At 32.7% G+C, this 12,131-nt stretch overlaps 1 protein-coding gene across 1 annotated transcript; it reads left to right on the top strand.

Annotated features, from left to right (window-relative positions):
* The first annotated feature begins 4,109 nt into the window (after window positions 1-4,109).
* Window positions 4,110-7,519, top strand: LOC108481611 (retrovirus-related Pol polyprotein from transposon RE1). Its single transcript, XM_017784721.1, has 3 exons — window positions 4,110-4,174; window positions 5,725-6,571; window positions 6,617-7,519. The coding sequence occupies exons 1-3, from the start codon at window positions 4,110-4,112 to the stop codon at window positions 7,517-7,519; spliced, it is 1,815 nt and encodes a 604-aa protein (XP_017640210.1).
* The last annotated feature ends 4,612 nt before the right edge of the window (window positions 7,520-12,131 follow it).

Raw genomic sequence — 12,131 nt, 5'->3', positions numbered from 1 at the left:
TAACTACACGAACTTACCTCGACAAGTATATGTAGATACAGAGGCGATTAATCTGAGATTTTTCCTTTGCTCTGATCTAACTCCGTACGAGGTCTGCCTTGATCTATACAGATAAATTTAATTCAATTTAATATATTTCTTCATTCAAATTAGTCCAAAATCTATTTTTGAAAAAATTACTATTTTTCCCCTATACATTTAGTTCTTTGGAATTTAGTCCCTAGTTCATCAAAATGGAAATTTACACAATTTCATCACAACAAATTATGGGTGAATATCAAATGGGTCTTTAGCATGCACTATACTTCAATTATTTCACAATTTTACCATGTAATATTTCCTATTTTTCAATTTAGTCTTTATTTGACAATTTCACTAAAAATTCTTTTACAAAAGTTGTTTATCCAACAACAACCATTCATTTTCTATCATCAAACTTCAAAAATCAAGCATGTTCATCAATGGTAAAACCGTAACAGTTTAATAGTTTCACAAATTAGTCCCCAGACTAGCTTGATTAAGCTACAACGATCCTAAAAACATAAAAATAATTAAAAACGAGACAAAAACGCATACCTAATTGAGCTAGATAAGCTTGGATGAATGTAAAACACAAAAATGGCTGCCTTCCTTTTTTGTTTTGGTTCAAGATAGAACATAAAAGATGAAAGTTTTCTTTTTTATTTATTTATTAATTTATCATTTATTATTTAATTACTTAATTAACCTATAAAAACATTAATATGCACACAATTTCCAAGCCATGTACATCCACTATCAACTTAAATGGTCAAATTACCATATAAGGACTTCCAATTTAAAGTTCTATTGCTATTTAATACCTTTAGCTATTAGAACACAACTTTTGCACTTTATGCGATTTAGTCCTTTTTATCAAATTGAGCATGCAGACGGTAAAATTTCTTAACAAAATTTTTATACAGTAATACTATCATGCTGTAGACCATAAAATAGTAATAAAATAATTTTTCTAACTTCGAATTTGTGATCCAAAAATTACTGCTCCAATTTCACTGAAAACAGACTGTTACAAAACTATCTAATAAGTTGAAGAAAGGGAAACAAGTCAATGATGCTACATAACCACGTGATGAGGATAAGTGAGACACCAAATCATATGGTTTTATTGATTGTAATACTTCTCTAGTTACAACTTCTACATAGAACGTGGATTATCGTTAAGAGAGTCCGAATGCTTAAGCATCTTGAGGCACAACTCAAGTCTATTTATTTTGAGCCAAAGTTATTCTACAACAACAAAAAAAAAAAGGTTCTTTGATAGATAATATACATAAACATTACTACTTGGTAGAATTAGTTTTTGGATATATTCCAAAATGGGGAGAAAAAGACTAAAGTGAGTAAGGGGGAAATGGTGCTATATAAGTTGTGTTAGGGTTAAAACTTTTGTGATATGTTATGATGATTATTCTGGTTTATTTTGTTTTCTTTTATTTTACTTCACTACTAGTAGATATTTGTTAAGATTTTTTATGCTATTTTCGGATGAGAAAATATTTGGTACACAACCAGTGAAATTTTTAGACTCCCCAAGTAGGGTTGGGGTGATGAGAAGTGTCCTATAGTGTATAATAAAATATTAAAAAAATATATAAAAATAAATGAGACACATGGCAACTTTTTAAGTTCGCTTTTGGAATTAAAAAAAGTACACTACAACTATACCAAATACTAACCCTTTTTGGATTGCTTTGTTGTGTTTTTCGAACAATTGGTTTTTATTTTGGTTTACTAAAATGTATGGTGCATTTACCTTATCTAGACTTGTGAAACTATTCTTGTACTTAATTTTTGTATGGAGTTTATATTTCTTTTTTCTATAGGATTTTGTAAAAAATGTCAAAAGGAAAAATTGTTAGTGCAATTTGTTGCTATAACTAGTTGCAACTTGCGCTATAACAAGTCATGAAAGTATATTGTTATTTATGGTTGACAACTTTTGTTCATGTATTACATGGAGTAAATTGTAGCAAAAATATGATAATATATTTATTAAAGGAAACTAGAATATATTAAAGTTGAAATGTTCCAAGGAATATCTTTCTTTATTTGAGGAGATTTGAAGATGGACTTAAAACTTAAAACTTATATAGGTCAACATTATCCTCATTTAACATATGATACTCTATCTTGAAGATTGAAATTGATGATTTTGAAAGGAGTGAAGTTTCACTTCATAAATCTATATACAATGAAGCTTCATTCTCACTAATGTTTTCACCAAATTGAGTGTGCACATACCATTTCATTCTTAGGAAAGTTATTGAGTGTGAATTCTTACCATTAAACAGTTTTATTAGTTAGTTATTTTAAGCCTTTTGTTGGAAAGATTTAGTTAGTGAGTAAATTCATTCTAGATGTAGGAAGGGAGATTACAATAAATAATTGTTTATACTGGATTTGATAGTAAATTTGTCATTAAGTAAAACCTTGAAAATGTATATTGATATTGAACATTTGTTGTGTATTTGTGTATTTTGATTTCCTACTTGTTATAACATATCTCTGATAACAATTAAACAACCATAGCATTTTCAAAATAGAATATGATTAATTAATAATTAAATTATAAATTTTAGAATTAATTACATAAATTAATCCATTAATGAATGAAAATAAATTGAACAACTTTAATTATCCTTTTGAAAAATGTTATTGTTTTATTTACAAGATTTATACCTAGCTTCGCCTTAGATTTAAAGAACTAATTATAAAGAAAAATTAATTTGAATTATCTTCAATAATTATTTTTATCTAAATAAATATAATACCTAATTTTGCCTCAGATTTTTCATCTAAAATTATATATATATATATATATATATAATTTTCTCTAGTTGGTGAGATATATGAATACTAAATCAACCATCAATTAATGATTTGCTTGGCTATTCATGTAATAATTTGACGGAAAAATTTATTATATTACAATAGTTAACATAAAATAAAAAAGAATTGTTTGTATAAATATAATTTTGAAATTAAAAAAATAAAACACTTGTAAAAATAATACCTCTTTTAAATAAATGAAAATTCCAAAATAAACCGTTTGAGTGAGTAAAATTATTAAATAAAATAAAATTAATACTAATTTATATATGAATACACAGTACCAAATCTTACCCTATAAATTGAATCATATTATTTAATAAGAAAGAAAGAAATTGAATGAGAACAACATAAATAAATTGATAAAGTAGTGGGCATTCATGTCATTATGACTTATTAAAATGGAATAATTAAATAAGTATTTTTATATTTGTGAATTTTATTGAATTGTAAGAGTAAGCTTTTTATGATTTTCATAAAACTATTATTCTGAAAATCATATTTTTATGTTATATGCATGAAGGGCAAACTATATAAGTAGCCATTTAACTATTATTTTGTTTTAATTTTCTCATCCTGAGTTTAAAGTTTTCTATTTTAGTCATTAAAATTATAATACTTATCCATTAAATCACTATAGGAATGTTGTGTAGCCTTTTTATTGCCATAATATCAAATTCACTCTTCAATATTTACAAATTTTATCAATTTGGTCCTAATTCTAAAAATTTAAAAATTTAGCTCTCAAACTTTATACATTTTTTAAATTTAGTCTTGATTCTTAAAACTTAAAATTAAAATAAAAATTAAAAATAAGAATTATTTAAGAGTTTATTTTCGATAAAATACATACAAAATTATAAAAATATTTATAATAAGTGAATATCTATTTTTCTCATATTCTAACATGAAATTTATTTATTAAAATAATAATTTTATAAATAAAAAACTTAAGGAGGAAAACTATGAAGAAGACTTAAGCATATTTAACTTTTCCCCCTTTTTGTCAACATTAACAACCACAAATTTAGGTAGGATCAAAAACTACAGCATGAGGTTGAAAATGATAAGACTTAATGTCTTTAGGTTGTTGCTTAAAATGAGTTTGTTGTGTTTGAAGTTATGCTTGAGGTCAAGCATGATTGGGGATATATAAGTGAGGACAAGGTCTAAGAGACCAGTATGTGGAAGGTCATGCAGACAGCTTTGGATCTAATCCATAGTTCGATGGCATGACAATGAAGGATATGGAAATTGAGAAGTTCAGAGTAGTGCTTATTGGTGATGATGGTTGTGGGCTAAGGTGATGCTCAGCGCTCGACAAATTTGCTGAGGATTAAGAAACAAGGCTAGACATATAATAAATAAATTATTACTTATAAAATAAATATAAAAAGGAAATTTTGAATTTGATTTAAGTATTGTTTGTGGGTTTATTTAAAATTTATTTTATTTAAAAATTATTATTTAAATAAATACATTTCTTGTTAGAAAAATGAGTATTTGTTTATCTATATTTTTTTGTATTTTTATAAAAAAATGAAATTTTAAATATCTTTTTATTTTAAAATTTCTAAAATTTTATTTTGAAATTTTAAGAATCAAGACTAAATTGACAGAATGTGTAAAGTTGAGGGTTAAATTTGTCTAAACAAATTGATAGAATTTGTAAAAATTAGAGGGCTAAATTTGTTATTATGGTAATAAAAATGCCATTTTAACATTCCATTGGTAATTTAATGGATGAGTGATCAAAATGTTCAATTTCAATAATATTAGTGAGTGAAATAGAAATTTTAAATTTAAGTGACAAAAACAAAAATACGCTAATAATTGAGTGATTGTTTATATACTTTACCCAATATATAATTTTAAATAAGGGTTAAAAGGTAAAATCGGTCAAATATGTGAGCAAAATTACAGAAATCTAACCGACCAGGAAAAAAAATTCATAAATATCAAGTGTTGATCACTACCATTTATGTTCTTTTATTTGCATTTGCATAAAAAATTGTATAATGATAAATTTAGTATGTAATATTTATATTTTTATAAATTTGACTTCTATTTAAAAAAATTAATTTTAGCTCTTAACTTTTTGAAAGAGTTGAATTTAACCATTAGCCTTTTAAAAATAGTCTTATTGACTTTTAAGAGAAATATTAACTAAAACGTTAGGTTTTTAAATATGATAACCCACATGGCAATCTACATACACTTCATTATAATTATTTTTTATTTTAATGAACTTTATATTTTTGAATTTTGAAATTTTTATAATTATTAAATTATTTGTTGATGCAACATATATGACAAATAATATCATTTTAGCATGAAATACATGAGGTTTGACACACCATCATCGTTAAAAAATTAAGGTTTTAGTCAGTATTTCCGTTAAAGAAAGCAATTTAACTTTTTTGAAATGTCAATGATAAAATTTAGCTAAAAAATGATTAAGGGTCAAGTTGATAACCCATATAAATATTGAGGGCTAAATTTGACATTATACTCAAAAAATAATGTTCTTTTTGTTAGAGTATTAACTAAAGGTGGTTAGTAAGTTAGTCAAGACGGTTAATGGTTGTTAAAGTAGTTAATCAGTAACTATGAATGATAGCTTCAGCTATATAAAGATGTATTCACTCTTCATTCAAAATTCATTCAGTCAATACTAAAAACAGTATTCTTCAGATATTAGTATTGTATAATTCAACATGGTATCAGATGTCTAGAGTTCCTGAAGTTTTTTTTTTCTTTTCTTTTATTTGTCTGTTAATGGAGTTTTCACAGCACTCAGCTCAGTTGACTGCACCAGCCATGGCTTTCTGCTGTTGATAACTTTGATAATAGGTTCTTTTCTACTAAAAAGATTAGTGTGATTCTTGATGATGACAATTTTCTCTTGTGGCGACAACAAGTCTTGCTTGCGATCAAGACTTACAAACTTCAACAGTTCTTGGATTCTTGTACTGTTCCACCTCCTGCAACACTTCCGGACGCTGATGGGATTCCCCAAGAAAATCCAGAGTTCAGTCGTTTTGAGCAGCAGGATAGTGCGCTGGCGTCTTGGCTCTTGTCTTCTATAAGTACCACTGTCCTTCCACATCTTATTGGTATGGGCACAAGCGCCCAAATTTGGAATGCAATTGCTAGTCTTTATGGCAGCAAGACCACCTCCCACCTAATGTTCTTTCGCAGAGCTTTACACTCTCAACGAAAAGGTGATCTTTCCATGAAAGATTTTTTAATGAAGATTAAGGGGTTTTGTGACAATCTAGCTAACTGCGGTGAGGTCATTAGCGAACGAGAACATGTCACAGCAATTCTCAATGGATTGCCACCCGAATATGACTCAGTTATCACAATTATTACTGCCAGTCATACACCTTATACTGTTCAAGGGGTCATGACAATGTTGATTGATGCAGAAGCTCGACATCAAACAATGATTCTGGAGTTTCCTTCCTTGGAAAATGTGGTTACTCATCAGACAACTGGTTCTGCTACCAACAATGATACACCTCCGGCATATCGTCCATCAACAGGGTCTCGTGGTCGTGGTCGTGGCCGTGGTAGGTCATCTGGCTCACGCATACAATGTCAGCTATGTGGAAAAATGGGGCACTTAGTTGATCGGTGCTACCATCGATTTGACTTATCTTATAAGAATACCGGTTATAGACCTTCTTCCTCTCAGGCGAATGTTTGTATGTTTGGACAAGGGGCTCCTTTTTCACCGTAGGTGGGATCGTCTCCTCCACCTTATATGCAGCCTGGATGGGTAATTCCACCTACTTCACCAATGTCATGGAATGCCAATACCCCACAAACTAGTTACACTTCAACAGTGTCAACTTCTTCTCCACAAGCTTATGTTGCTACTCCGGAGACTGTTTATGATAATGCCTGGTTCCCCGACTCAAGCGCAACACACCATCTTACTCATTCAGCCACTGCTATTGGTGAGAGTACTCCCTATAATGGCCCAGGTAAGATTTATGTTGGTAATGGCAGTGCTCTGCCTGTACACTCCACTGGTCAGTCTTCTTTGCTCACTAGAACATGTCCTTCGTATATGCGTTCTCTGTTGCATGTTACTGGAATAACGAAAAATCTACTTTCAGTCTCACAATTTACAAAGGATAATAATGTGATGTTCGAGTTCCTTCCCACACAGTGTCAAGTACGTGATCTGCATACCAAGGAAGTCCTTTTACGTGGCTCGGTGCATCATGGACTCTACAGACTTCAGCTGAAGGACAATTTTCAGTCGCGTCACTGCTCAGCTCATGGTCTTACAGCAAGTGGTTTTGTGCCTGTTAGTCTTTGGCACGCTCGACTTGGACATCCTTGTACAAGTACTCTTACCAAGGCTTTATCACATTGTAATGTACCTTTTGTTTCGAATAAAGATTATTTTGATTGTGTTGCATGTCACCTTGGAAAAGAAAGAAATCTACCATTCTCTCATTCTGCTTCTGAATATGTCACTCCTTTGAGCTTAGTGGTTGCTAATGTTTGGGGTCCAGCACCGATATCTTTAAATGGGTTTCGGTATTATGTGGCTTTCACTGATGCATGCACCAGATATACTTGGGTTTACTTCATGAGACAAAAGTCTGAAGTTTCAACCATATTTCCATAGTTTCTTCGAATGGCAGAGAGGTTACTTGGCTTCAAGCTTAAGATATTTCAATCTGATGGAGGGGGTGAGTTCCATGCATTAAAAGGATACTTGTCTCAACAAGGAGTCCTACATAAGTTTACATGCCCACATACTTCAGCTCAGAATGGAATTGCTGAACGCAAGCATCGGCAAATTGTTGAAGTTGGCTTGTCTATGCTGGCTCATGCATCCATGCCATTGAGATATTGGAATGATGCCTTTGCTAGTGCAATATACCTTATCAATGGGTTACCTTCAGCTCTCCTAGGCTCCCTCTCACCTTATGAAGAATTGTTTCATAATAAACCATGTTACCTCTCCCTCAAGGTGTTTGGATGTCTGTGTTTTCCAAACTTGAGACCCTATAACAAACACAAACTACAGTTTCGATCCCTCTCTTGTACGTTCCTCGGTTATTCTTCTTTACACAAAGGATATAGATGCTTGGCTCCAGATGGAAAGATCTATGTATCTCGACATGTGACATTTCATGAAACCACCTTCCCTTTTCAAACACTATATCCCAATCCAAAGTCCACTACTGCTCCTTCGGTCAATACTAAATTGCTTGTTTTATCTCCATCTGTCAGATCAACTATACCATCACAGTCGGCTCCCATTAATTTCTCATCTAATCCCACTATTTCTTCAGAACCTATACTCGACTTTAACAACATAAGGTCAACCAATTCTACCACCAGTTCTCCTATGTCTAGCACCCACAATTCTTCTCTGCCGAACCCTTCAATATCCCATTTGTCTAGCTCCACACATTCACCTCCTCTTAAATCCCATCCAATGATAACTCGGGGTAAAGTAGGCATCTTCAAGCCAAAGGTGTTTCTGAGTTCAGCTTCTGCACTTTCCTTTGAAACCCCATCAAATATACATGAGGCCATGAAACATGAGCACTTGAAAGATGCAGTTCACAATGAGCTTCAAGCTCTTCTTTCCAATGGTACCTGGAGTCTTTGCACACTCTCGAGCAACCGCAAGTCCTTTGGATGTAAATGGCTTTTTAAAGTAAAAAAGAAGGCCGATGGGACTATAGACAGATATAAGGCTCAGTTAGTTGTGAAGGGGTTTTTGCAGCATGTCGGTCTGGATTTCAGAGACACTTTCAGTCCAGTTGTGCAATCAGTGACCATTCAGACAGTTCTAGCTATTGCAATGATGCAAGGGTGGTGTTTAAGATAGGTCGATGTCAACAATGCCTTCCTTAATGGCAAGCTGACTGAAGACATTTACATGCACCAGCCACTTGGTTTTGAAGTGCTAGGTGCTGCTGAATAGCCTCTTGTTTGTAAGCTAAACAAAGCCCTATATGGTCTCCGACAAGCACCTCGGGCTTGGTTTCACACTCTCAAATAGTTCCTTGTGGATCGACTGGGTTTTCGTGAGTCAAAGGCAGATCCTTCTCTGTTCATTCGTATCTCCACTAATGGCTATTTGTTTCTTATGGTGTATGTGGATGATATTGTGATAACTGGTAACTCGTCTACTACCATTGATTCGGTTGTCAAACAACTCCATCACAGGTTCGCTCTTAAGGACATGGGTTATCTTAACTATTTTTTGGGCATTGAGGTTCACCATAATGAACATGGGGTCTTCCTTAGTCAGAAGAAATATGTTCTAGAAATCCTTCAAAAGGCTGATATGCTTGGGGCAGCAGTCACACCTACACCTATGGTCAGCATGCCTAAACTTGTCATTACTAATGGAAGCTCTCCGATGGTTGATGCTCATCTATATCGCAGTGTGGTTGGTATGCTCCAGTATCTTTGTATCACCAGGCCTGATTTGTCTTTCTGTGTCAATAAGCTAAGCCAATTCATGAATTCCCCGAGTGAGCTGCATTGGAAAGCTGTTAAGCGGGCTCTGCGCTACCTGGTTAGGACCATAGAGCATGGTCTGAGTTTTTCAAAAGGGCCATTTCAGTTGGAATGTTACTGTGATGCTGACTGGGCTTCATCTCTGGAAGATCGTCGGTCCACTACAGGTTACGTAGTGTATCTTGGTCCAAATCCGGTTGCATGGTGCTCTACGAAACAGGCTGTTGTCTCTCGATCCTCGTCTGAAGCTGAGTATCGCAGTCTTGCAAATTGCGTGTCAGAGCTGTTATGGGTTCGCCAACTGTTAGAGGAACTTGGCATACATCTTAGCTCGATTCCAGTGGTCTGGTGTGATAACACATCCACGGTTTCCATGGCAGCAAATCCTACGCACCATGCTCGAGTCAAACACGTGGAGATCGATCATCACTTTGTCCGAGAAAAGGTTCTTGATGGATCTCTTCAAGTTAACTTTGTTCCATCAGCCAATCAAATAGCTGATGTTCTTACTAAACCAATTACGTTAAAGCACTTTGCTGCGTTTCGCAATGCTCTTAAGGTTCTATCTACTGCTGACAAAGGTACAGACTTAGAGGAAAACGGGGAGAATGTTAGGGTATTAACTAAAGGTGGTTAGTAAGTTAGTTAAGACGGTTAATGGTTGTTAAAGTAGTTAATCAGTAACTATGAATGATAGCTTCAGCTATATAAAGATGTATTGACTCTTCATTCAAAATTCATTCAGTCAATACTAAAAACAGTATTCTTCAGATATTAGTATTGTATAATTCAACACTTTTTAACACAATAACAAGAAGAAATCTATATGTTTGATAAGAGTATTACTTTTTATACATGCTTTAATATAAGAGTTAGCAATAAACAAATTCAAATAATAATATTTTGTCATGTCCATGACTTATTTTCAATAAAAAGAAGGGAATTTTTTTTTAAGAGTTGCAATATACTCGGTCTCAGTTGTAGAATCAATTATTGTATCTTGTTTTAAACTTTTCCAACTCACAGCACCTCCATTAAAGCAAAACACAAAACTTGGTACTATATACATATTAGGAGCACTATTGAATTTTTAAGAAAATTAGTGGGAGCACCTCCATTACAACTCATCTTCCTTTTTTATAAAACCAAACTCTTTGATCGCATAATTAAAATGAAGATTCTAACTTCAAAAAGCTTACTTTAATCCATAAATTGTTCTTTTTAGTATACATATCTTACCAACATCTTTTGGATTGATAAAACCTTCTGATTGTGTCATGTACACATCCTCTTCCAGTTTCCCATTAAGGAAAGTTGTTTTGACGTCCATCTGCCATATTTCATAATCATGAAATGTAGCTATTACAAGTAAGATCTGGATGGATTTAAACACAACAATAGGACAAAAGGTTTCATCATAATCAATACCATGAACTTTGCGAAAACCTTTAACAAATAATTTCCCTTTGTATGTTTGTACATTACCAACCATGTCAATTTTCTTTTTAAAAATCACTTGCACCCTATTGGTTTAACCCCTTTAGGTGGGTCAGCCAAATTCATACTTATTTTTCTAACATGGAATCCATCTTAGACCTTATAATCTTAAGCCATTTCTCAAAATCCTGGGCTCGCCACTACTTCTTCATAAGTCCTAGGTTCATCTTGAACCATAAGTAAAATATCACCATGTGTTGTAATGGGAAATCTATATATCTCAGGTACATGGCGTTCTCTTAAAAATCTTCGTGGTAGTTGTGTTCCCAAAATAGCTGATTGTTTCGCAACAACTTGTGGAACCTGTTGTTGTTAAATCTTTGGTTTAGTGAACTGTTGTTGTTCTCGAATTTCTCTAAGTTCTATTCTTCTACCACTTCCTTTTCTAGAGACAAAATCTCTTTCAAGAAAGAATTTTGTTCGAGTAACAAACACTTTGTTCTAGATAGAATTTAAGAAATAGTATCCTTTGGTTTCCTTAGGATATCCCACAAAGATGCACTTTTGATATTTGGGTTCTAGCGAGAAGTCTGAAATTTAAAATAACTTTACAACCCTAATTCTTCATGAAAGACATACTAGGACGCTTTCTATTCCACATCTCATATAGTGTCTTTTTAACCAATTTAGATGGAACACAATTTAATGTGAAAGTAGTTGTTTCAAGTGCATGTCCCCAAAAGGAAGTAGGAAGACCAATATGATTCATCATTGATCGAACCATGTCTAACAGTGTTCTATTTCTTCTTTTAGAAATTCCATTCTGTTGTGGAGTACCAGGAGGTGTACGTTGTGAGAAAACCCCATATTTTTTTCAAAAACACATCAAACTCTGAGCTTAAGTATTCTCCTCCTCGATTTGATCAAATTGCCTTAATACTTTTCCTAGTTGGTTTTGTACTTCATTTTTAAATTCCTTGAACTTTTCAAGGGCTTCAGATTTATGGCACATAAGATAAATATACCCATATCTACTGAAGTCATCAGTGAAAGTAATGAAATATTTAAAACCTCTTCTTGCTTGTGTGTTCATTGGTCCACATACAACACTATGAATTAAGCTTAATAAATCACTAGCTCGCTCAGTTTTACTATTAAAAGGAGTTTTAGTCATTTTACCCAACAAGTAAGACTCATATATCTCCAATTGTTCAAAAATAAAAAAGTCCAAAATTTCATCTTTATGGAGCTTTGATATGAACTTCTCACTTATATAGCCCGATTGACAATGTCAAAGATAAGTTTGATTAGAGTCATTT

The sequence above is a fragment of the Gossypium arboreum genome, chromosome 6, assembly GCF_025698485.1.
Source record: "Gossypium arboreum isolate Shixiya-1 chromosome 6, ASM2569848v2, whole genome shotgun sequence".
Classification (NCBI taxonomy): Eukaryota; Viridiplantae; Streptophyta; class Magnoliopsida; order Malvales; family Malvaceae; genus Gossypium; species Gossypium arboreum.
This window is presented reverse-complemented; position numbering and strand designations above follow the sequence as displayed.

What these genes read in the sequence shown, in the direction of transcription:
- LOC108481611 (XM_017784721.1), top strand. Translation starts at nt 4,110, where the DNA reads ATGAAGGATATGGAAATTGAGAAGTTCAGAGTAGTGCTTATTGGTGAT. An exon ending in GATGATGGTTGTGGGCTAAG is followed by an intron (nt 4,175 to 5,724) that starts GTGATGCTCAGC and finishes CTTTGATAATAG; the next exon opens with GTTCTTTTCTACTAAAAAGA. An exon ending in ATAGACCTTCTTCCTCTCAG is followed by an intron (nt 6,572 to 6,616) that starts GCGAATGTTTGT and finishes TTTTCACCGTAG; the next exon opens with GTGGGATCGTCTCCTCCACC.